General features: G+C 37.9%; 1 protein-coding gene across 2 annotated transcripts; it reads right to left on the reverse strand.

The window, feature by feature from the left end:
- Nucleotides 1-134: 134 nt before the first annotated feature.
- CCDC66 (coiled-coil domain containing 66) lies at nucleotides 135-25,355 on the reverse strand. Of its 2 annotated transcripts, XM_074151383.1 has the most exons (19): nucleotides 25,259-25,355; nucleotides 23,629-23,693; nucleotides 21,368-21,390; nucleotides 20,082-20,502; nucleotides 19,077-19,212; nucleotides 18,804-18,907; nucleotides 17,702-17,826; nucleotides 16,767-16,925; nucleotides 15,793-15,924; nucleotides 12,868-13,121; nucleotides 12,425-12,509; nucleotides 11,511-11,672; nucleotides 9,857-10,004; nucleotides 9,276-9,398; nucleotides 7,369-7,847; nucleotides 5,526-5,563; nucleotides 4,985-5,268; nucleotides 4,397-4,524; nucleotides 135-536 (listed from the first exon to the last, which is right to left on the reverse strand). In XM_074151383.1, the coding sequence occupies exons 1-19, from the start codon at nucleotides 25,267-25,269 to the stop codon at nucleotides 453-455; spliced, it is 2,961 nt and encodes a 986-aa protein (XP_074007484.1). In that variant the 5' UTR covers nucleotides 25,270-25,355; the 3' UTR covers nucleotides 135-452. The 2 variants fall into 2 exon arrangements, with proteins under 2 accessions (XP_074007484.1, XP_074007485.1); XM_074151384.1 differs by lacking the exon at nucleotides 16,767-16,925.
- Between the last annotated feature and the right edge of the window lie 1,484 nt (nucleotides 25,356-26,839).

A 26,839-nucleotide genomic window follows, 5' to 3' on the forward strand; every position in this document is an offset into this window, starting at 1 on the left:
CAGCACTTTTGTGGTTTTAAAATTTGAGATCACTTGGGTTAATACATATTAACTATCCAGACAGCTTTTAGTTTTAGACAAGTGCAAGCAATTTCATATGGTTAAAAATACCAACAAAGTCTACCCAAGCCATTCAGAATACATTTTAATCTTTTTATTTATCAAAATACATACACCGAGTTCTACAAAAAGCCATGTAACATTTTTATACTATGTTTTGGTGATTTGTATTAAATGGACATAAGTCTTCAGGCAGCATGAAGACCATTCTAAACAGACACTCCATCATTAGCTAAATGTATCTTCAATATGAAAAATGACCCTGTAATTATCAAAATTCACATAATTTAAATCTTTCATAAAAAAATACAGATGGTTTGTAATTAATTACAATAGCAAACAAAGTGCTGTGCATTTACATTTTAAGAATTCTGAACATTCCTATGTACCTCTCAAAATGGCGAAATGAAGTTCTCTTCCGGAGCTATAGCAGGAATCAGAGCAGTCTCCAACTCCTTCTGCTTCTGCAGGAGGCCCTGAAATAACGGAATATAAATGTGAATGTTCTGTCTTCCTCATGCAGCCTGAGCTAATAAAGTGTCACGGGGTCGTATTTTAGAACGATTCACTTGTTATGGCTCAATGCTTTTTAAATATACAACTTAAAAAAAAAAAAAAAGGCAGTACAATGTAATACACTCAGCAGAGAGGGAACTCAAGATTTCCTGTCTTCAGCAAAGATGTGGTGGGACTGAGGTGGAAGCCAGTCCAGTTTCCAGGGATGACTTTGCAGAGGAAAAAGGACTTTTACATTGCACTAAATTTAACTTGCTCGCTCCTCTGTGCATTGTGTCTGCGTTTGTGGTGTTCCAATGTATTCTTGTATGAGGCTGAACTTAAAACCTTGAAGGACACCAGCTTCTAGTCTTAACGTAAATTACACTCTAAGATACAGGACATCGTTACCATTTGCACTAGAGCAGTGTCAGACGTTTTGGGATTTGCGTATTCACTCTCAAAAGGTGTGAGTTCCTGCTTTGTTAATGGCTCTCCTAAGTACCCCACCAGGAGAAAACCCGTAATAAAAAAACCTCCTGGAAGTGTATCCTTGGCTGAGCCATAACTAATACCTGATCCAGCTAGGGCAGGTACAGTCCTAAATTTGAGCTCTTTACTGAAATTAATAGAATTGTATATATTGATACACCTGGCCCCTTGGTCTCTATCCATTTTAGACCTTTCAGAAGTAATTTGGCACCAAGTAAGTTTGGTTAAAAAAAAAAAAGATAAGTGACAATGGTCTTTTTCCTCAGTTACAAGACCTTTCTTGAAGAGAAGGTGACAGGCTGCTGGCACAGCTCAGTATAGACCTAGCGCAGGCCAGCAGGTCCTACCGGAATTTAGACGAGATATTCCTGGTGGCACAGAAGGGGAGAGAGGGCCTGGAGAACTGGCTTCGGTTAGCAAAGGAGCCTGTTGGACTTCACTTTGCATCCCTCCAAAAGCAGCAGCTGCCTGCTTTCAATCCCTCCATGAATTGCTTTCTAATGATCAACGGTTATCTGCTGTTTCTGTTAATGGGTCAGTGGACTTCTCCAAGTCTCTTTATCAAGAATTACTTTTATTATAGAGCGTTTTCCGTGTTTAATAGCCTGTTACAAAACAAAGTCATGCAATAAATTGCCCTAAATCAACCCAGAGCTGAGGTGAGAAACAAGTAACATTGAGAACTGGAACGAAGTCTATCATGTGGTTTGCAAAAGTAATAAAAAGGGCCTGGAGAAAAAGTAATGTGAAATATCCACCCAGGGACAAGTCGTGAGGGCCTGCTTTGCATGTCCTTGGGCAGCCTGCTGGTGGCCGGCAAGATCCCTCAGCCACTGTAGGCTCCAGTGGTTTTGCCTTAGTAAAAATAAGCTGTTCCGGTACGTACTGACTGTTGCTGGGGTTTTTGTCCTTTTTGCTAAACTTTGGCCCTTCTTTTTCACAAAGTTTCAGTTCAAAGTTTGGTTTTCAGCGAGGAAGTCTGTTGATAGTTCCTATTACTGCTGTCACCTGGAATGTAGGAAGAGACCTGCTGCCTTGTACCAAATGCAATGAGGGACTCTCCCTCCCATTGGTGGAGGAAGGCCCTCAGCTGCCAGGTTTGCACTGGTGTCTTCTGTGGTCCAGCCAGTTCAGCCGGGCTGTTACGGACACAGCCCCATTGTATTCATCTATCACTCTAGCTGGGTGTGTATTTCAAAGCCTAAAGACTGGTCAAACTACCTGTGAATTCCCCCAGACAAAAGAAGGCTAAAGAACCGCCAACTATTTAGTGAAAAAAAAAAATATTCTGAAACTATCAATCCAATGTATATATATATGCATGTATATGTAATTTAAAAAAAAAAAAAATATTATCTTCTGAAATAGAAAAGTAAACTCTGCTCTTTGTCTAAATTGTATTTCACACAAAATACTGCATTACTTTTCCTTTCTCATTGAATTAACTGATGCAGAAGAGGTGTCATCTGCAGGACCATTCAATACTTAAGTACAGAGGCTACACCGACGTTCACCCAGTAATGCCTCCATGCGTTCTGCAGCTGGTAGGATACTTAAAAAAGAACTCTACGTGTTTTAAGTTAACTCTTTTTCAGAACCAAGTCCTATTGAGAAACTAATCTTAACGTTAGTTTTTAGCCACTGTTAAGACCTGATTATATACTATGCATCAAAAGCGTCCTAAAGCTCCTGTCTCTTAAGTTTGCCAACATGGATATTATCCCCTTAAATCTCTTCAAATATCCATGGCTTTTGTTCACCTCTGCAAGGACAAGGATCAAATTGTGCTTTGAAGCTGGCTTTGCTCTTAACCAAAATACCATTGGCAAATAAATGAAGCCTGAATACAAAATATTTAAAAGTTGTAGATATTTAACAAAAAACGTTAATGAGCTCTTGGGAAGACCTGATCCAGCCAAACCTATCTGGAAGCCATTAGAAACTGGCAACCTTGCAGTGTTCTCGGCTCACAACTTTTCTTAATAACTTGCAGAGAGCCACGACCCTTCATTTGCACAAGGAATTTACCTACTCCTGAAGCAGGGTGCATGCATGGCAGCACTTCTGTCTTTCTAAAGCACAGCAGGTAATTAATAATTCAGTGTTAACTACTGGTCGCTTTGTTTACTGAAGTCTGTCAGATTTTCTTCCCTTTATTTGTATTTTTTCTCCCTTAAGGCAAAGAAAACTAAACAGCGCTGCAAGCAATAAAGTACTTTTAGTACAGAACCATTCAAACCAAGGGAAGATACTGATTCATCTTTATCTTTAGTGTTCTAAGAGAACAAAATGCAAACCTATAAGTAAATGTAGTTGTTTTTTTTTTTTTTGTCTTGCAGTCCCCTGTCAGGCCATTTAGAAGCAGGAAACTGTGTGACTCTGCAGAGCTGCGGTTTGAACCTGCCGTGGGTGACACCTCGCTGCCAACAGGTGAGTGTCACGTTCCCTCATGTTTTCATAACTAGATGCCTGATGGTATTTTTTCTGGTATTCTGACTCCAATCAGGAAAATATGTAACTTCACAGTTACCAGCTGTAATCTTTTGTGCTTCTTTAATTTACTGCCACATGGATCCTTACAATCCGTCTGGCCATATTCAGCATCCTTCTGGCAATCCTGTAGATCTAATCATTACCAGCTACTTACTACGAATAGACCCGTGTTTACAAACATATACAGGCTTTTGTCTCAGCAGCTCTTGTGTGTGTATTATTAAACTAAATTTAATTTTATATTCACTCACTAAATCTGGCTGACTGATAAATCCTGAATTTTACTTTTACGTGTTAACAAAAGAAGAGCTATCTTGGAGGGATTTTATAACTTCAAATTTGCAATTTACAGTGTATTTCCAGTACTGACACGATTACCACCACACTGACTCTTCTGAACCAGTCACACTGCTGTGTCACGACTGGCTTTCCCATGAAAAAGGCAGAATTGTCATTTTATTAATAAGGGGCCTAGTGTTTTGTTAAAATACTGTTCTTTTTTTCCCTTAAAATTGAAACATTCTTACTATAAGCAACCCTAACTATCAAAACCTGGAGACCAAATAAAGCCATTCCTCTTGGTTCCAAGTCTCCTCAGATATTCCAGTGTTTCACAGCTCATCTAAGGACTATGGAGTCCATAGTCTCTCTCAGGGACTCCAAAGGTAGAAGTCATGCATGAAAAGCAAAATTAGTAATAGAGAACAGAAGTAGAGGACAAGGCTGAAAACTTATCATATATGGTGGAAAAATGAATTAAGGACTACTGCTTCTGACTATGTAATAGTTTGCAATGTTCATTTTTACTTTAGTGTATATATATGCATACATGTTTATCCAATAACTTTTTGCTTACCTGGCGTAATTCTGACAATCCTTTGAGAATTGCTTGTTGTCTCTCTCTGATTTTAACTACATCAGGATTTAGAAGAGGATCTCTAACGTGATCAGAGCTAAAAATCTGTCGTGGCGTTTGGTAGGAATCTAAAAGTAAATGTATACCAAATCAGTTGACAATACTCTTTTATCAATTTTGTTTTAATTCTGAAGCTGTAGATCTTCACAGTTTGTGAGAATCAGATTTTGGTTGCTACTAGATTACGATCACTATTTTTAAGTCAAATAACACTTAGATTCTTAAAGCCAAATCTATATACAATAATACCAGAGAAGTACAATCATACTTCACTAAACAGACAAAATAGATAAAAGAATAATAAATTTTGTTGCTTCTTTGATTTTTTTTAAACTTTTCTGTGGTGTTTTTTTTTTTTTAATATTAGTATCATTTGGTTGCACAGGCTTTCTGTACAGTGCTGTGACACACATGGGTAACAGCAAAATTCAGTAAAAACAAATACCAAATTAAATAAATCGCAGTACGTCAACCTAAATCAGTGTAACATCTCTTCTACATTAATCAGTTCACAATACATTTTGGTACCGTTAAACTGTTGATACTGCGGGTCATGTGTTGAAGGTCTTGTCACTGGTGCCTCTGGGTCAAGACAATAGACTTCATTAGTTCGAACATAGGGAACGAACTGTGAAGAGGGAGGTCTGGTGGCCTCTGCAGCGGAAGGAGGGGAGCTCCTCTGCTCTGCAGCTCTCCTGCTATTTCTCTCTCTTCTGCTGTTGTTATGCACCAGGAAATTAGAAGCATGTATCTGTTTTTGTTGTGCTTGGTGTAATCTGTTCTTAACTGCTGGAACAGGTGGTGATTCAGATCTGTATGAAACAATTTCAGTTAAAAAAAACCCAAAACCAAACAACACTTAATAATGTGATTTATTTTCTCAAATAGTGAGACAAAGAATCCTCAGAGGACGGGACTTTAGCTCATTTACTGTCTGGTCTTGTGTATTTTTAATAGTAGACAATTAGATGCATCTAAATTCTTTTAAAAAACATTAAAAATCAGGAAAGCATATATATTTCAATATTAATGTATTTATACCTTTCATTAATGCAGAGTATTGACGTACCTTTCTGCATTCAAATGATTCTTACGTAATTGTTCTTCCTAGGAGAAAACCAAAAAACACAAAATTAAAATAAAAAGCTCCATGTTTTTTATACTAAAAGCTGTCATTTTTCAAGACAAGTTTGTTCTGAAATTCCAAAAGGACTGTTTGCCCTGAGTTCAAGAGAAAGGTATTTATCAAAGACTTGCATTAAAGAGACTTGTAGTGTCTATGAACTGAAATAAACAAATTACAGGAGGATATGCCTCAATTTTCTGTCTTTGACAGCTCTAAGCACTATCAGAAATACTGTGTATGTTTTCCAATGACCTTGGAAAGCTGCATTTATAAACATGAAAGGTTCAACCCAAGATAATTATTATTAAAATGAATTAAAGAATAAGGCTAGGTATGGCTTGAAGGTTTGCTTACCTAAGTATGAGTTAGCAAATATAACTTGGCTGACCACAAATAGGGGCCTACACCCCTGCAGAGCTACGATAAGTAACAAGACAGGAAGGTACCTATGTAGATAGCAATTGTGAGGCCAGCACAATGTTATCTTATCTCTGACAAATGGGGGGCTCCAAGAGGGAGGTAGCATATGGTAATGAGTTACTGGAAACTAATGAATACGTTAAAACTCCTTGCATGAATATGTATGTATGGTGTGCATATATGTTGTTAAACTGACTCTGTCGGGCACGCACATTTGGAGGAGCTATCCCCTGTGCGTCCAGCGCTGCAATAAAGGATACCTGCTTAATAGTCATCCCGACTATTGAGTCCTGATTTCGTCTTTCACGGCATCAAAAAGAAAGGTCATGTTTCTAGATACAGTCAGTAGTAGTTTTCTATTTAAACAAAAAATATTAACACATCCCCTGCCTCTTATGGTATCAGACAGCACTTACTTATCTTAAAATTCACTGCCCCATTTATCAGGTACAAAATTCTCAAATATTTACCCTTCAATAATATAAGCAAAAAACTTAGATTTACCATTAACCTCAAATGAACCAATAAACTCAGTTTAACAAATTAATAAATCTTCAAAGATACCTATGCAAACAGTTACATATTGTCACATTTATTTATTTTTTTAAATATCCACAGCTCCTAAAATATGTGTATGTTACCACAGTAAACGCATGGCTAAACCAGAATTAAGTAGCCAACTTTTTTAGACCAGAGTTTTTTCTACTGGAAGGTGTGAGAAAGTGAGGTATTCAGGCAAACATATATATCTACAAACACGCAGACAGCGAGCAAGCAAGAGAGAGAGGGAGAGAGAGAAAAGGCACAAATATATTTGATAGTATTTTCCTTAGAAGAAAATTGTTTTTTTTCCCCCAGACACAAGCTATACCAATACACACTTACTGCAAATGGAGAAGAAATTACTCCACTAAGAAGGACGCGTTTTTATGACAACCGAGTACATCCTCAGTAATCCATATTCTTTGCAGAAATAAAAATTGTTTTATTGAACAGGTACTCCTGTACCCCAACCACCACCACAACATAATGACTGGGCAAAAAAGAGCACGTCAGTCTTGTTCTGTCCTGCACACTGCTTTCCATCAGGCTCCCTCTTTACAAAATAAATCGATTGTAGTGAATAAATGAAAGAGAATAAACACTTTGGAAGACTGAAATAACAGTAAAGCTAAGTCACAAAATCTGAATATATTCTCCTGATCATGAAGAACGAAACAGCACGGTAATACCATGCTTTACACAAAGTGTAGTCATAGGAAAATTCTCAATGCTTGAGTTACATTACTGATTCCCATCCAGGCAAACCGTGTAGAACAAGAGTCTTAAAAATACACATCATCATTGTTAAAGAGCAAATAGTTACCTTTCTCATTCTGTGCCCCCTGTTCTTCAAGTTTATTTCTTCACGAGGTGAAGGAGACCTGTCTAAATAACCACCCTTTTTTAGGCAGAGATTCCCAGGGGTGTTTCTTTCTACCAACTGAAGCAGCTCCATTTGTCGTCTTATTTTGTTTTCTTCCCTTTGTCTTTGTAGCTGTTTAGGGTATCTTTCTGATGCTGGAATGTATCTTTTCCCAGGCTTGTTTATGTTCCAGTCAGGTCTTTTGCTGTACTTTTCTGAAGGCTTAATTTGTCTTTCTCTTCTTGCGTATTGTTCATATAGATCATCGGAAATGCCACCATTCTCTTTTCCTGAAATTTTATTCTTATCTATATACTGCATTTCCTTCTGGTATGCTTTGCTGCTAGAGGTTTCTTTATATTCTATGGAGATATCAGGTGACCCGCAACACACAGTTCTTTCCTCGGCTGACTCGGTGTATGCTGAAGTATTAAAGTCATCTAAAAAAAAAAAAATTATATTTTAACTCCAAGTCTAAGCTATTCAAATTACTTGTTTGACTTTTGTATGCCTGTCAATCTACCATTATTGATTTTATTCAAAAATTGGTTGTTACAGTTTTATAAGGTTTTTTATTCTTTTTGATGTGGAAGATAGATAGGACCAGTACAAGCAAACTCAATAAGAAGGAAAAAAAGACTGGAGAATGAAACCAAGTGATTGTAAAAGCAAAATTTAAGTAAAATGAAACTACATTATTTTAAAATGTAGAATTCTGTTTCTGTCATGGTAAAGTGCAAAACGCAGCTTCTGTTTAGTTTTTCAGCATGCTGGTGGTTTGATCATATTCATAGCACTACTGGGAATAACTTACTTTCCTAATCCTTGTCTTCCAATGGAAATATTTTGTTCAATTTTTATATTACTAGCAATCCAGTTTGTTTCTTTACATACACGAAAACACTGTTTAATTTGTCAACTCTCCAAATTCACAGTAAAAATTCTACCAGCACTGTCAAAACCAGAAATAGTAATTGTTGCTTAAGCAAATGAAAATAAAATAAAGCTTCCACTTCACAAGGGATAGGAAGCTGATAAATTTCTAAATAGAAGGCATAAAGTGACTGTGAGTTTCCAGTGAATCTGCTCATTCACACCTCATCTACAACATCAATAAATGCAGACCAAGTTTGATCTGGGTTTTTAATGGTGTGACACAATATCCAGATAAAGACTGGGAAGTGTTCTATCTAGATGGACCCGCAATTCTGTCTGGCTGTTTAGCAAGAATTGACGAATGCTCTCCTAAGCATCTGCATGCAAGCTCTCATTTTCTAATGAGTCTAGTTTTCTAATTCAAGAATTATTGACAATGTTTCTGCCACTATTTTCAAGGATTCATTAGGAACCCAACCCTGCTTGATGCAAAACCACATTACATAAACCTGTGAACACTCACACTGAAGACTATTACAAATACGTGTTTAAACGCCTTAATAAATGTAGTCCTACACAGCTTGTGACCATGACTCTAAGTCAACACTGTATTTCAGTCTGGGTGATTTGAATCTGTAACTGGTAAGTAACAACTATACAGACATATCATTTATTTAGAAGAATACTGTGGTATTTAAAAGCCGGGCAGACGTGGTGCTGAGGGACATGGGTTAGTGATGGGTTTTGTCAGTGTTGGGTTGATGGTTGGACTCGATGATCTGAAAGGTCCCTTCCAACCTGGACAATTCTGTGATTCTGTGATTCTGTATATTGTAATATTCCAGCATACCTCTGTCTGTCCAAGTATTTCTTTCTAACTTTATTCCACTCTGAATGACAGTGATTTGACCCTAGAGCTCAGTGTCACAAACATGCTGTTCTATAGTCTTTCTTGAGGTACAACAGAGTAATTATATTGACGGGCTGCATACCTGTCTGTACAGCAGTGTCTTTCCGAGGAGAAGTCTGCTGATTAACATGACTCTTAATGTCATCAGAAAAATTACACCTTTGATATGAAATGTCAGCACTACAATTTTCAAATTCTGTATCACCTAGAAAAAAGTAAGTAAAATTGTTCAACTTAGTAATGTATGTTCCATTTAAATCATGCTATGAAGTTATCAGACTATTGTGGTTTAGAACTCAAAGCAAAACTGAGAACTATGGTTCGGATTCTAATACTTTCCCTTTTTCACTGGAAATCTAATCGACAGCACATCGGTCTGAAGGTGCCCTATGCATTCCTGATAATATCTTTATATTTATTCCTTTATGTAATATAGTATTGGAAGCTTACTAAAATACAGTGTTCTCTGTATTAGTTAACACTGATGTTTTTTTGTAAGGTAAATAAGCTGAAATGAAATTTGGCTTGTGAAGCAAGGGAGCAATTTCTGACCCAAATACAGATGGGGAAAAAAACAAAACAAAACAAAACAAAAACTACCACCAACTTATACACGAACACCAAAGGAATAGGCAAAGTGAATATGAAAAGACTTGTACTTGCCACCACAAAGATTCTTCTGAAGTTTTGAAATGTCATGTCCCTTCTGAGCCAACTCTCGAATGCGCTGTTCTTGTTTTAATCTCTGTGCTAATTCTTGAGCTTTCTGCATTGTCTGATAAAGCTCATTTGTTTTTACAGTGACAAGTTCCTTAAAAAAAAAAAAAAAGATAAGGTAAATATACACGATAATTTCTTTTGAGAATAATTACAATTATTTAATCCCCATATAATCTTCAAGGTTTAGATATATCCTTATTTTGGGTAATGCATTTTTTCTAAAAAACAAAAACAAAACTAGTTGAATAGATGCAATATGTAACATACATCTTTTCCGATTATAAAGATAAATTCAGAACCTCTCCTGTGCTAATGAAAGATGTTCAGTCCTGGCATTAAAAAGCAAACATCTAGATCCCCAAAGTTATATGGATATTTCTCTCCTTTGTAATAAATTCATCTTTTCCTAAATGACATCTGATTTCAGCCATCTATGACTTCCTATACCATGTGGTTTAATGAACTAAAAGAAGCCTAAATAAAAATAATTTAAAAAAATCTTCCTCCTACTTCTACAGAAAGGAGACAGTAGAAGTCTCCATAACAAAAGCAGAACATCCCTAAATACGAGGGTTAATTTCCAGACTCAGCAGGTTCAAGGTACAGGAGACTAGCCCAATGCAAGTCTCCTTTCCAAACAGCTATTGCCATTTCATCCCCAATTCCTACTGCATCTGCAGACGCAAAGAAGAACAACTGATAGCACGACATGTTTTGAAGGAGCTGAGCTATTAGAGAAAGATGACTTTACCAGTATTTTACCAGTTTGTTCTAGCATCTACAGTTGTTTGCTAAATGTTTCTGTCTAGAAAATGCAGAGAAACCGTGGAGCCATATTTCTGCAGGTTTTAGAGGAGGATGTGTTTTTGGAATCACCCTGTCTTATGGCATCATGGAATTCTGCTACTGTTCCAAATATGAAGCAAACAGTAATAGCTGCTACTGTGCCAAAAGGAAGAATAAAGCATCAGACAAAGCTATTAACCTTCTACAGACTCTTCTGTAACAGGTAAGAATGTATACAAATGCAAAATTAGTACTTACCAAAGGGCAAAATGTTACTTTTGACTTAACTTTTATATGAAAGGAGTATGTGAAGCTCAGCAATAGTTACAGAGGAGAGTGCTCTAGAATATGAATGACTTTTAAAGCGACTTCTCCAGAATATATTATGAAAAATCTTTAATCCAGAGCAAAAGCACTGGATCCAGTCAGATAAAGTTCATGGTACTGAAGCATCTTAAAGGCATCAAGTTACCAACAATAATAATTGGATCACATACTCGGATGAATTTTTTTTAAATGTGCATTTAAAAGCGCCTGTTTCTGCATTATTTAAAACTACTATTCCATTTTTGCCATTTTTTATCCATTTCTCTTCCTGAAAAGGCCCTAGTCCAAAAGAAGAAACCTGCCTTAAATTTGTATGGTGGTGTAAGTTTATTGAGGAAACAGATTTTGGTTTCAAACAGCTAAATTTCAGATAGTTTTAATTTTCCAGATGATGAGTCAACACCATTTTGAAGGTGAAGAACAAGAACCATTTTTCTCAAAACCCAGTATTATTATCTGCACTAAAGAAAATGCAACCCCCCACCTCCTTTTGTTTTTGTTTCAGCATATCTTCTTCAAACTGTTTCTGCATTTGTTCTTTTTCTTGCGCTAGGCGCTGTTCTTCTTCTCGTTCTTCCCATCTTCTCTGCTCTTCTTCCAGTTGTTTCTTCTTCCGTTTTTCTTCTACTTGAGCCATTATTGCTTTCTAGTAATATCAGAAAAAAAAGGAAAATTAAAAGATATAACATTAAAGGTATATAAACTATACATTCATGTACTTCCATATACATGTATAATAATTGGATTTGGACAAATGAAAAAAAATAATCAACTACCAGCCCAATAAAGCAGTTTGAAATACTCAGAGACAAAAAATGCTTTTGATTTTCTTGTGAGGAAACGGTGGTCTGATTTTTACCTTCATACTGTAAGCTAGTATTTCCATCTAGCAGAATAACAGTTTGACCGGAACAGGCTTGTTACATTTATATTAAGACTTCTTTACGCTGTGCTAGAGACACACAGATATATGTTCAGTTTGAGTGCCACAGAAGTAATGTAAATGACAGGAAAGTAGATAAAAGATTAGTGGAGATTAAAGAGAGAAAGTAGATTAAAGATTTGCGGAGTGGGTACCTGTAAGTATCAGTCCTCCTGATGACAGTAGAGACTGAAGAAAAATGCAGACAAACCTACTAGAAGTCTAAAGACTGCACTGTACATTTTCTGAGGCAAGGATTCAGTTACAGAAATACAATCATCTCTGTACAAATATTAAAGGAAAACAGTACGGTCTAACTGAATGAAATACCATTAAACAACTGTAAACATGTAATCTGAAGCATGAAAGTCAAGTACCTCACTGGATTCTGGTATTAAATCTCATGCTTTATTCATGTGACAACACTACCTTTCATCCTTTCTTATTAAAATAGTGTTAGTGAAACAGAAGTCTACCTGATGTTCTAACTGTTTTTGCCGCCGCCTGTCTCTCTCTTCAATCTGTGCAGGGTCCAGGAGAGCTGTCATTGAACGGAGAAAGCTATGAACACAGAAACATGTAAATATTTTTAATCATAAGAAAATAATCCTAAAGTCTTTCTTAATTAGAATCAATTCGATTTCAAGTAATATTTTCGTACTATTAATTTACAATTATGAAATTCATTTTAGTAAGGAGCAAAGTAAGGTTATTTGCAGTAAATTTTGTTATGAACAATGGAAGCACTTGTGTCTTTCAAAAGTGAAACAACAGGTATTTCTGGAAAAAGCAAAAAGCAAATAAGATCCAAAGATGAGACTTAAAGAAAGTTGGGGGTTTGGGTTTGTTTTTTTTTTCTGAGGAGGTTATCAGAAATGTACTGGCTGGGAAGACAATTATCCTTACAAAGCTCACTCACCTGACTTTCTGACTGTGTTCCAAAGCACTGTTTTTAGCAGCTTTTTCTGCGTTTCCCACCTTTGAGGGCATGTGGTTGCCTAAAGCTGCAGGTGAAAAAGGGTGAATAAAAGCAGTCAGCTCCTGGGGGTCAGGTGACAGGCAAAGACTTTCAGGCTGCTTTTTGTACATTCCACTTAAGGGGTGTTGTGCATTAGCATTAAGGTGGTTCTTTAAAGAATCAAAATGCATTGCCCATCTGTCATGCTCTTCAGCCTAAATAAATATGAAGCAACAAAAAAATGGAAATGTGCTCAATTACACTGTTTCTATAAAGTATGGTTAACAAAACAGACAATACACAGTTTGTAAAACAGAAACATTTGGAAAGCTCTGTTACGGGGCTACAATACAGACAGTAGTTAATTCCCTAAATGGGAAAACAGAAGTCTCTCTGTTGCTTAAATGCCAGGTCAGATCAGAAATTATACTGCTGATCTGTATACTTGGTCAGCAAAAACATAGTGCTACTGTATTTTCCGGAAAAAAAACTTCCACTATTGCTACTATATTTTCAGGGGAAAAAAAAAACAAAAATTAGAAACTGAAAAAAAAAAAAAGAAAAAGAAAAAGGTAAGTTAACATGGATTTAGGCTTTTTGGTACTCCTTTTTCAATTCATATTACTATTCCATTCCGTAATTTTTCTAATAGTACTGGGAACTGCTTGGTTGGGAGGTCAGCACCCTGTCTGCCCTGCCATACTCTCCTCCTGTTGTGTACATAGTCTCCCGCTAATAAAAAAAGTGGCATCTTTTACACTGTCCTGTATTTACCCCCTCCATTTCAATTCTAGCAGAATTAATGTGCTTTGTGCAGAGAGATGAATCTCTAACTTCCTATTTTCAGATAGACAAGCCCATTATAAAACAAGCGTTCTTTCAAAATTTCTTCCACCCGCAGCAGCCACCACTGCTATCCCAGCAAAGTCTGCTGTAGATGTGACATACTGGGTTTAAGCCTCTCTTCTGTGCCAACCCGGCTTATCTTTTTGGTTCAGTGTTGGCAACTGAGACATTCCAATATATCACTAATAAAAGATTTTTACCTAAAGGGGCTTTGTTTTTGCTGTAGGTACTGAGAAGGTTTTCTCTTCTGACAAAAAGCAGAACCGTTTCCCTCAGAATGGCTGCCTCAAAACTTGCATTCAGCAGGAAAAAAACTAACATAACCTAATCTAATAAAATTTCTGGGAATCATTTCCTTAAACAAAAATTCTCTTCTGTCAGGAAAATTTCACACCTATTTTAAATGAAGCAAGAAAATCATAGTCCAAATAATGAGAATCCAAATTATTCTTCCTCCTGTTCCCTGAGTTTTGTTCCCTTTGAATACTCTGTGATGTAGAAGCAGATCAGAGTAGTTGGAAAATCTATTTTATTCTTATGCAAGTCTGTGGTGCAATATGCAGAAGGGTTGAGAGTATAACACAAGACCTGAAAAAAAAGATGTTGAAGAAAACGAGATTAAGTGCACGTTAACTTCCTTTCAAAAAGAGGCTGGAAGTGAGATTACTGTTAGGTTACTCACTGGTGACTGCAACCATCTTCCCATGGCACAAATTAAAAACCAAGGCAGCTAATAAAGAACCGTTCACAGCTGTGTTCCCTTCACAGTTAAAAAGCTCAATTTGCAAAGGAAATTTGATTCCTTCAACAACTCAGGAAATGAAGAGACTTGTGTTGTGTGTAGGTATGTAACCAACCTTGGCAACAAGGGTTTTTTTTGGAGGGTGGGTAGGAAAGCTCTCTCCTAGTACTACAAACTGTAGAATTAAAATGAAGAATTGCTGTCTAGGAATTGTGTAATTGCTGTAAATGCTTCAGTTGAGAGTAAAAACTGTAGCCTTTTAATCTAAAAGGCCACAGACTATGAATATTCATATCAATCATGTTTTGGTAACTAAGATTCTTGTTCAGCTCGTTATATGAAAAACTCTCATGCATAGTGAAAAAAATAATCCTGGGATTGAAGCTGCGTACAGTAATTTGGAAAACTGGATTCTAGCAATAGTACAATTTCACTGCATGTTTCTTCAAAAGACAAGAGTCTTTGGAAGACTGTGTCAGTATCAGGCTGTATAAGAATGCAGAGTATTCCACTGGCCTTAAAACTACTAATATAGTACAAATAGTACCATGTAAAGGAGAGAAGTCAGCTTCTATATGAAGAATCTTCAGGGTAAAAGATATATTGACCACATTTGCCAATAGTGATAGTATTAAAAGTCTCTTTAGGTACTCCACCTGCAAAGCAATTATATTGGCCACAGTTTCTGTCTAGATCCAGTGTAAGAGACCTACATTCAACAGCCTAGAAAAACCAAAGGGTAAAAAAGATAAGGCTATTTTTTTCAATACTTTTTGGTGTACAGGTGTTTAAAAAAAAGTTTCAGAGGAGCATAAGTGTATGCGTATATATGTGTATCAAAATAATATTTCTAGAAACAGGATTTGAACACCCCTGTGACACACTGTCTAAAACTCTCCTTCTCTTTTCTAATCTCCTTTGGTAGTCTACAGAAAATGTCTTTTTACTGTCTGGCCAGTGTCCCTACAACACCTTCCAAATCCTCGTGCTTTCACACAACGGCGGGAAAGAAAAAAATGTATAGTAATATCACTGTTTTCATCTCTGCAGCAAGCACTCTAAACATGACACCAGACACATGGTAGTCTGTTCTCTGCCACTGAAATGCTGGAACAGCTACTGGCTGAATCTTCAATTAGACTGTCCTATGGACTTACAGTGAAAGCCTGGATGTGCTGCAGGTAATTACATCCTTGTCTCTACTTCATTAGGTCTACAATTTCATTTTTTATTTCTTAGAACAAAAGTGGAGAGAAAAACTTCTCTTATTCCAAAAAGTCCCTCTAGACCACAGATACCTTTGATAAATTAAGTTTTTCTTCTATTTTTCGTAGCTTAGTTTCTTCCTTCTGTTTGTCCAGCTCTTCAAGCCACTTCTTCTGTTGCTCATGCTTCAAAGCACTAAAAGGTCGTTCCTGTGGCAAAGCCTCCTGAAATAAGAGAAGTGCCAGTCTCTTCCCTGTACAAAAAATTCAGTACTTTGTCTAGCCACATAATAATGGCTTGGCAGAAAACTTTGCCTTCAGTTGCCAGGCATAACTGGGCTGTTCTCTTGCACAAAAAATGAATGTAAGTTTGTAACTGTAAGTAAGTGTCTGCTCCATGAAAATGCTTCAGTTGTTACAAAGATGCTAAATAAGCCAGTCCTTGAATACTATTCTAACTTTTACCATCAGCCTCTCGCTTCAAAAAACCTTACTTTACATGTATCATGAATAAAAATCCCTTCCTTTTTCTTGTGGTTCACTGCTCAGTCTGTGTTCCAGGTAGATTCTGTACCATGATCTAACTAGTACTCATATGTCTCAAATAAATTCTAGATACCATCTTCTGTTCCTGCTTCTTTATGGATAACTGTATTATTTAACGAACTCCCGTGGCATTGAGAACTTTCAATGCTCCCTGACAAAACCCACTCTTCAATCAGTGCCTACTAGCAATAACTCAAAAACTACTTCCTGAACCTTCTGCCAGAAATATATTTTTTGAAGTCTTCTATTTCTGAGAGGTTCCCATTTCTCTATTTCTTTAATGCATACTTAAAAGCTAAGCAACACTTCAGCTCACACCTCTAGTACTGTTCCTCACATCAGTCTTGAAAATGTTCAGTCTTCAAAGAATCAATAGTTTGATAAACGTTCATTCAGCCACAATTCTCTAGATAGAGCACAAAAGGTCTACTGAATTCTTCTGGTTTGAAAGAACTACTGCAGATACACACCTGTTGTCAATAAATATGTAAAGACACCTGGCATGCAATTTAAAATCTTACCCCTACAAAAAATGCTGTGCAATAAGAACTGAAATCGGAAGACTGCCCAGCTGGAGCACTTGAAACATTCAGTGGAACTTGATTAGCCTCGGTGGTTAAAGCAGTTGTACAGACACAGTTCTCCTCAGTGGTAACAACTGAGTCAGCTGGAAACACTGTCTGCAAATAAAGTGACCACTGTTGTTTAAGACTTATTTAGCTCACCTGTTTTGTTTGTATTAAATGGCCTTTAACATATAATAAACAAGTAAATTGTACTTCTAGAAGCTGCTAGTCATTAAAACTTCAGCCAAAACTTGTAACTAAGCATCTCATATCCAGTATTTCTTAATTATGTAGATTGAAACAAATTCTTATGGGGCAGACTCGTAACTTTTCTAGGAATGACAAATATGCCACAAAAAAAAGCAATTATGATCCTAACTTCTGTTTAACAGACATCAGTTTCACTGGAGAAGCAGTCTCATCTGAGCATAATGTATTTATCTGACACAGCATTTTCAGAGTGACAGCTGACTTTTAAAAAGACAGGCTAGAGTAAAAGTCAAATTGCTATGTTTATTATGTAAGCAATCAAATATATGTGAGAGTTCATGAACAATGTAAATAATTATATAACCAGGAATTAAATTCCTCAAAACAGAACTGGAAAAGATTTATACCTTTTAGTTAGGAACCAACACGGAAGGGCAGGAGTGGGTTGCTCATGCTACAAAGATCTTTATTTGCTTTATTTATGAAGTTACAAATTGGAGCAATAGGTAAGTGTGAAACAGTTGCAGCAATTCATTCTATGCAATATCTTAAAGTGAGCACTGAGACTGGGTTCTACTGGATACATTAGAAAAGAAAATCTTGCATGAAGTAAAAGTTGAACAGTTCTGGAACAGTGCTGTGGAAACCGTGTGCTCTTTAGTGTTTACTGATAGCCTTACCTTATCTGGGTCAGTTGTTTCCACTTTCTCTTTATGGGCTTTATTATTGCCAGGTTTTGCCCAGAAATAACCCAGCTCTCCCTCCAAAGTTTCTTTCAGTTTCTTCTTCAGTGCTACCTGTTCGTCTTCAAAAAAAAAAACCAAACTCTAGTAAGAATTCCTAATACAGACATGTAGCAGTTGTTTGTTTGTTTGTTTGTTAATTTAAAAAAAAAAAAAAAAAGCAGCAATGCAAGCCTACCCTGTAATTTCGATTGTAAAATGGACTACAAGAGTAAGTCACCATTGTCTGACCAATCAGTCTAAACATGACTTTGCTCTTAAGACAATGGTGGATGAGTCTGTGCCCAGAGATGTAGAGGTAATTGGGGAATCTCTGAGAAAACTACAAGATTTTGCAGGGGAAAAGGAAAAACTAACAGAAATAAATATATAAATTTTCCCCATTTTATTATACCAGTCTTGGACTACTGTAATATTATTGAAACCAATGGAGCTATACATGGAAGCTACTGACAATGCAAAATAGAACCCTGAAACCAGATGGTCTACACCCCAGTTCAAAACAAAACACAACACTCCTGCATGTGAATCCTAAAAAGCTTAATTTGTCAGAATTTACTACTGCATTAAACATTTTTATTTTGCTACAGAGATTCCCTTTGGTGATGGGGCAGGACTGCAAACTGTTTCAAGTTCAAATTCCAATTTGATATATTCAGCCAGGCTTGTAGATTAGGGTGATGCTTTTCCCATTAAAAAAGAAAAGAATTTGTTAACGATAATAGCTATCAACTACTGGCAGAAAGTGACAAAATCGGTGGCAAGTAATTCCTAAAATATGAAGCATAACTGAATATATTTATTTGTGATAATGTTTAATTGCATAAGAAGCGTTCTTGCAAGAAGTTACAGATAATCTTTGCATAAGATTTTGAAATTCAAGAATCTTAATCTGTCTTGGAGACTAATAAAACTATGTATTTTGCAATTTGTAGCAACTGTACTGATAGAAGTAAATTTAGAAGTGCATAAGGAACAGTTTCTTGGCATTCTGAGTGTAATAAATTGATCAGACATATATGCTGTATAACATAAGTACCTAATTCCTTCTTCCATTGGGTCTTTCTAAATTCTAATAAGGCTTTCTCCCCTTCTCTTTCACCCAAGGTACTAAACATGTCAGCAGGTTTCCATGAATCCTTTCTAGAGAAAAAGAGGGGAAAAAAATAATTTTACCTAAAAAACTAGTGTGTTAATTTTAGAGGTAACTTTTTAATTAACATTTATAAATATTCTTACTGTGATTAAAAATTACAATACGAATCTTTATAGGAGATACAATTTTTGTAGACAACACCACAGATCTACGTACATAACTTTCTGTCCTGGCTGTGGATGTGCTGCTTGTTTCCTGCTTGAATCGGAGTTAACTTCCTCTGGAACAGGTGAAACTTCACAAGCTTTTTGGAGCAACACTATAATGTTTTCCTCTGACACCTCATTAGTAGCTATGATAAAATATAAAAATATACACATATATATATATGACCATTAAACTTTATTCAGCATTGAGTAAATGGTTTAAGAACAGCAGAAATCTGCAAATTCCCCGCTATTTAACAAAACTGTTTTCAGCCCTGCTTGCATAGTTAAGGCACGTTAAGTTTTAGCGTTAAAGGTTATTTTAGAATGCTAGACTTGCAGTAAACGCTATTCTTAGCTAAGAGCTCAGACTTTGGGACTCTAAGTACTGAACTGCAGTGTGTCTTGTTCTTGGTGGCAAAGAGCTGACCACCTCCATAGGCCCACAAACAGGAGTAAGGATGTAATATAAGAATATATGCAATAGTTCTTATGCTTCTTAGTAGGATTGAAAAAAAATACTACTCAACAGTAATATTACAGTCAGGCAAAAAGATACATGTACTTCTTAGGCCAGAGGAAAATGGCATTACTGCTCTTGAGACACATAGCAAGAAATAAGCTCTTCACAAAACCAGAAAGGCCTATCTCTTTGAGGTATTGCTTTTTTTCAGACTCCTAATGGTAATGGTACAGTGCAGTTCTATGGGTTTTTTCCCCAGTGTAAAATGGTTCCTTTTTGCATGAAATACTCGCAGAATTGCTTGCTGTTTTGCTCTTCAAAGTACTGGAATACTCACAAGCATTCCTTAGTTTTTACTGTTAAAATTATCAAATGCTTGATTCCTAACAGTAACAGGCAATTTCACATCCATAATAGCAAACAGTATTTTCTCTGAGACCATTCAACATGAGTAACATCCCTTCACTGCAAATAGACTTAAATTATGAACTCAAAGCTTAACGTTTGGCTCTGTTTCCATGAAACTAACTTATTCAACTATTAGTATCTTACCCATTTCCTCTTGCTTTTCATTATGAGTCTCAGAGATATTTCTAGTTCCTTCTTTTACAGTCATCAAAATCTGTTGAAGCTGTTCTTGTGTTAAACACACCAAACTTCTTAGGTCTTCAGCTGATACACGTGGGTTTTGAGGTTTCTGTTTACATTTTTTAACAACATTAGGATTCTCTGAATCAGGATATCTGTTTGTGCTATCTCTTTGGAAAATCAAAGAGTGATCTTTAGTTGCGGCTTCGTGTGAGGAGTGTTTAGTAACTTGCAGTTTTTCGCCTTTTGCCATTGACAAGCTTGATTCACTCCTTGGTTTTGTTAAGTCTTCCTGCTTGATACAAGCATTTTGTGCTGACCTCAGAACATGCCCAGTGTGTCTTATTCTCAATGCCTGTTTAGGTGCTCTGGCTTTATTACCCATCTGTTAAAGCATAAAGATTTCACCATATATTAAATAAGGAAATAAATTTGCATGGGTAACAAGCAGAAACAAGATTGAAGCAACAAGTGTCATTTTTCTGCTCTATTACATCCATAGACACTAACTCAGTATAAACTAATGAAATATCTTCATAAGTACTAGGAATACCTTAGAAGAGAATACAGCACCTAAATTTGACTATTTAAAAATAACAGTATGAAAAATAACTTTATGTAGCATGACATTTAAAAGAATTAATAAACATTATTTCTGCTTTTCTGTAGTGTTTCTGCAGCCTAGCTTTAAACAGGTATATGTTTTCACCGTACAGCCAGTATTGTTTCAATCTTGATTTTTCCATTCTGTACTGAAGTTTTATCATTTTCAAGGTCCTCGATGTACACTCGTAATTATCTCCCATGTATTGAGACCATTTTCTGCTCTTTCCTTCCCCAACCCAGTGCATTCCAGTTTACTTGAGACAGAGGCAACCTATATCACTGAACTGGAACTTAAACACACTTCAGATCCCTATTTTAGCAGAATCCCTTTAAGGTCTCTGAAAGTTCTGATTTAGATGATTCCCTGTGCTGCTGTAACTTCTTAGCAAAGTAAACTAAAGCGTTTTGCAAAAGTAAAAGTAGTCATTAAACTTGGAATTCATCCTTTTTAACAGCTATTATGAACCTGAGAAATCAGAATCATAGAATATCCCAAGTTGTAAGGGTCTCATATGTACACATTTATCTTTCATAAATATCGATTACAAGAATTTAGACAGTTCAAATGTGTTCTTAAATTTCTGTATTAAAAATTAACTAATTAATTTGTGTGCTCTAACCAAAAAAGCAATTTTTCCACTCACCTTCATTGCAGGCTTTGATTTATCTTTTGGAAAACAAACACAAACATATGAGAGCAGTATTTAATAACAACTTCCTCCTGAAAAACAATCTTGAGAAATTAGTAAACTGTAAGGTAGGGGGAACTTTCCCTGTAACATCTGCCCCAACTGTATTATTTTACTTTTTTTTTTTTTTTTTTAAATTTCAGTATACACACTTCAAAAGCATGTTGGAAAAAAAGCAAATATATTCTAGTAACTATTTCTAGTTTTACATAGATCTAATAAAATTATTGTGCCAGTCTGATCCTCCTTTGCTATTCATTCTGTTTCCTACAGCCCTGAGGTAATGGCTTATTTTTAGTTGTATATTTATCATGATTTTTCAGTTTACTTTGTGTGTCACATCCTTCCAGGATAGTCCCTGCATCTTACTACATGACGTTATCTGTCTCTATCGCTGACAGCCTAAAGAAACAATACTGGCATAATCACACCATCCATTACCGTGCCCCTTACCTATGCCCTGAAATACTCAGTTTTTTAACCCAAATCCTAGAGGATGCATAGAGGTCTCAAAAATAATAGTAAGTACTATGTTTATTATAATACTTATTAAGAATATTATAATATTGATTAATAGAGGGAATGTGGTACTCGACATAAGAAATCCTGTACATATGGCTAATGGAAAAGGGAGAAAATATAGTAGGAATGATATTTTAGTGGAACACATCTGTTGGAAACAAGGCTTCTTCAGCTGCAGTATGCAATTACAGCTCTGGCAGTGGTTGTTGCACTGGTAACACCTATTCCTTTTTTTTGCATTTTCAATTAAAGACACTGTTAATAGTATGGTTTTGCAGACTTTAAGAATAGCTTCCAACCTAGATGAACATTTTAAAACTTGGGAGTATGCTGAATTGTTGTCCTGCAGAGACAAGCATTAAAGCCTGAACCATCTTCAGAGTGATCCAGTAGTAAGGGTGTTCTGTGGCTGTTTATCACTGGGTTCTCATCTGAATAGGTAAAAGTTTCTTTTTGAGTTCTTTCTGGGCATTCAGAAATTAAATAAAGTGGGATTCTACATGCTATGCAAACCCAACTTCTTGATGGAAAGGAGAAAGAAACATAAATAGGGTCTTTGCAATCACAGTAAGGAGATACATAATGTAGAACTCCAAAATGCTGCTCATGGGTTGTTTGAAAAAACCATCTAGAGTAGCAGTTTAAGCTACTACAGAAGTCCTTAAGACTGTGAGCAGTATTTGACAGTGCAGAAAACTGAAATTCAGAAGTAATTTAATTTGATGCAATTTTTGAAACAATGCAATCCAAGGATGTGCTGTTTATATCAGTTGCATAAACATGTTAATTCCTAGAGAAGACTGCTTGTTTCAGGCTAGTTCAAAGTCAAAGGTAATGCTTTATCTTGGAGCACTCTGGAATGGACACTGGCCCTATCTAGCCAATGATGCCAACTATGGTTGTAAAAAGTGAAAGCTGTAGCATTGCTGTGTCAGAGGTTTGGCAAGGTTTTGTTTCCAGTAGACTGGTATTCCTTACTGACTCAAAATACCCTGTAACGCCTCATTAGAGAGCTGTCTGGTAAATGCAGTAAATGAAATATAATTTAGAGGGCATTAAACAGAGAATTTCTGTACCCTGACTGCTATGTAGAACGTTAGGGAAAGTGGACTTATGCTTGTATAGAAACATATGTCTGACAAATCACAAAACCAGAATTTATTAATGCTTAATTATAAACATATACTGGAAAAGTCTATCTCAGATGGTAGTAATGAGATCTGGCCTAAATAAACTGCTTATTGAAAATTATAACCGTCAACTGCCAAATACTAAAGCTGCTTTGAAGTCAGAAATGTAAGTGTAATTATGTAATTCTGTGTAAAGTAAGCAGAAAGTTATGAGGCTTCTTTTTACTTCGTAAGTAAGGTGCTATAAAATTACAGAAATTATCAGGTTGTGCCAGCCAATATATAACAGTACTTAATTTTTTTTAACGAATTAGAGAGGCAAGCTGTCAGGAGTCAAGGTTATTTCCCAGCTGTTCACCAGTGGACAGACTATTCAGAAGATTATTATCAAACTGCTGTTCAGAATTGAGCTGGTGAGTAAGAGGACTTGTAAATAACAATGCAAAAATATTGTTCCTTATCTGGAAAACATTTCAATAAAGCTGTGCTTCCTGTTGCTTAGATCTTAGGTTTAACTTCCAGAAGCTTTAAAGATTCCTTGAGATGAATGATTGAAGAAATTACCAGAAGTGGCTAAAATTAGCCTAGGCTTTCCATCCAGCACTTCAGTTTCAAGCTTCAGTCCATCACTGCAAAATGAGAGAGAGGGGAATCTGAATTATTAAGTAATCTGATAATGGTAAGATTTTTACATTAATAACAAAGACAATTGTACTTAATTATAAAACTATACTTATGAGAAGTTACTTAATAATAAGAAATCAACAGGTCTAGAAGAGGATATATTTTTGACACTTGAAAATTTGGATTTGCATGCTACAAAGTACATCTTCACACTGAAGGTGCCATGTATATTGTTATGTGCCATGAGTATTGCTATGTATATTGTTATACGTAGCAACATGCCTGCCTCAAGAATTTAATAATCCAGCAATATAAACTGTGTGCTACAGAAAATGTTAAACAAGTCTCCCTGAAGGCCAGAGAGGGGCTGTATTCAGAAAACAATCTTTAATTGTGCTTCCATACAAAACAGTCCACATTAGATATTAGGAAAAATTTCTTCACTGAGAGGGTTGTCACACATTGGAACTGGCTGTCCAGGGAAGCAGTGGAATTGCCATCCCTGGAGGTATTTATAAGATAGGTAGGTGTGGTGCTGAAGGACATGATTTAGTGGTGGTTTTGTCAGTGTTTAGTTTGATGGCTGGACTCGATCTGAAAGGTCCCTTCCAACCTAGACTATTCCGATTTTATGATTCTATTGTAAGGGTTTAAAAGAAGAAAAAAAAGTTGGCAATATTTAGGTGTGTGAGTGCAGAGTACCCAAACACTTTTCCTTCTTCCGTGCATTAATTTGAGAAAATCTAATATGAAGACTGATGTCCAAAATCACACTTGTCTTCAAAAGAAAAAATTACAAAAAACCTAACACAGCTGAAGCTCGTACACAAATTTCTAATTAACACAGCAGCAGAGTGTAGCTTATGAAGAGCACGGACTCAGGTTGGGGCTGCAATTTATATAGTTCCTCAATCTCAGTACTCTTCCACTGAGACAGTCAGTGTTATTGTTGTTGCCCAATCAACGTCTTTTTGCAAATCTCAGGCTCTAGGCAAGCAGATTCTTCTTCACCCCGCTGGGTAACCACAAGTTGACCACGCGCCGTCTTCTGTCAGTATTTTTGTTCGTCTCGGTTTTCGCTCTCTGCCATCTGGGTTCTTGCTCTTTCATAACCTGTCTAGTCATCCTGCTAACCCACAGCAGAGAAGTGCCGAAGCTGCAATTCTAGACGCTCAAGCAGCATACGGCAGCTAAGCCGAGCCCAGCGCTTATTCCTCTTTTGTGTGGCAGCGCGGCAGCAGGCGATGCCGGGGCCGCGGCTGGGGTTGCGGGGCGGTGGTGTGACCCCGGAGCCGCGCTGGGGGAGCTCCCCTGGCTGGCGGGACCGCGACCGGCCGGGTCGGAAAGCCGCACGCCTCGGCTGGGTCACCCCCATCGCTCCCGTTACTGCGCCTCGGCGGCGAGGCGCTAAGCGCCTTAACTCCCCTCAGAGCCGCGGGACCGGCCCGCTGCGCAGGGGGAGGCCGGGCTGGCTCCCGGGCCGTGAAGGGACCGGGCAGAGCCGCGTTCCAGCCGGTGTAGGTGGCTTTCACTGGAGCCCAGCGAGTCCCTTCCTCCGCTCCCTCCTTACCCCAGATTCATGGTTCTGCCCGGCTGCCAGCGGCGCGGCTGAGGAGAGGGATGGGAGCGGCGCGCATCGCCCGCCCGCTCGCTGTGTACGGCAGTTGCCAGCCCCGGACAAAGAGGCGGCAGGCGATAGGCTTCCGGCCGGGCGGCGGCTTTGCCAATGGGTTCCTCGCACACTGTGGGGTGGGCCGCAGCGAGGCGTTGTGGGGGATGGAGTCCCAGGCTCGGGAGGTTCAGCGCGAACACCCTCCGCTGCTGCCGGCGGCTTCGCCGAGGGTGGCGAGCTGTGATGGGGGGATTACAGCGGATTCCCCTTCTCACTCCGCAGCCGCTCTTCGGCGCTTAAGCGGCTGCGGAGGGAGGAGGGGAAAGGGGGACGAGCGGGGAGGGAAGGCGGGGGCTCGGCTCTGCCGCCTCCGGACCGGCCGCGTTTCCGCTGAAGGTGCGGGGAAGAAATGGCTGCCGGCGGCAGGCGGGCGGCCTGATCGAGCCGTGAGGGGTTTCACCTGCCCGCCGGCGCCGCGTGGGGAGCGGCGATCCCCGAACCGCGTCCGGGGAGGAGAGGTGGAACGCGGAGGGCAGCTGAGGAGCCGGCCGGGACAGCCTGCCCAGCAGCAGCGCGTCCTGTGCGGGCGGAAGCGGGGGGTCCCGGCAGCGAACCTCTCCGGGCGTCCGCTGCTGGGGGCGCCGGGTGAGAGCCGCTCTCCTCGCAGGATGTTTTTCATCCTTAACTTTTGCTGTCTCTAACGGGTAGTTTTATTCAGTAGACTCTTTCGGGCATGCTTTACTTCGGGCCATTGAAGTGGTTTCTGCGTGACGGTCCTGTGGCCTTTGCGGTCGTCGCTGTGTTTGGTGGGTTCCCCAGACCCTGCTCTGGGTGGTGGTTATTTGTGGTCCGTTTGCGATGGTCTTTGAGAAGCGTTTTAGGAGCTGAATGTCAAGCACCATCCAGTCTGTTGTTCTGTTGGTATAGTTTCTTGAATAACAGGACATGCATATGTGCAAATTAAATGAATCCACGTTTTTGCCTCTTTTTTCAGGAAAAGCATCTTCGACTTACATAAGGAGGATTTGGCTGTGTTAAAGAGTATGGTCAGATTCAATAAAATGCTCCAGAGCGCATTTATGTATTTTAGTATTCAAGACAGCATTTAAGCTTATGCTTAAAGCCAGATGCTTACTGAAATCCTTTATTTCAAAGGCGGTTAAGACCTTAAGACTTGTCTTGAATAGTGTTGCTTCTAGGTGTAGTTGATTTTGTCTGGCAAAAGGTACCATATACATAGGGGTAGATCCTATAGTGCTCAGTCCAGCTGACAGTAATAGAAGTTTTGCCTGTTTGAGATCACAAAAGAAACCAAATAAGCAATAACAGAGAAACAGACAACGAGGCTGAGGTTAACATATACACAAAATCTGCTCTCTGCCAAACTATGGGAACTGCTTTGTTTGTCTTTATATAAAATTAGCATGTCAGTCATCAGACAAAATTATGACTTTTTTCACATATTGCTTCATAGCTGTTTATATGGCTTTTATTGATTGATACATAAGCTAACGAGTCTTTGAAACTTTCATTTTGGGG

Source organism: Numenius arquata, chromosome 8 (genome assembly GCF_964106895.1).
Source record: "Numenius arquata chromosome 8, bNumArq3.hap1.1, whole genome shotgun sequence".
NCBI classification, from domain to species: domain Eukaryota; kingdom Metazoa; phylum Chordata; class Aves; order Charadriiformes; family Scolopacidae; genus Numenius; species Numenius arquata.

What these genes read in the sequence shown, in the direction of transcription:
- CCDC66 (XM_074151383.1), bottom strand. An exon ending in TCAGAAGAATCTTTGTGGTG is followed by an intron (nt 9,399 to 9,856) that starts GCAAGTACAAGT and finishes ACTTTTTTCTAG; the next exon opens with GTGATACAGAATTTGAAAAT. An exon ending in GATTGTCAGAATTACGCCAG is followed by an intron (nt 537 to 4,396) that starts GTAAGCAAAAAG and finishes CCGTTATTTCAG; the next exon opens with GGCCTCCTGCAGAAGCAGAA.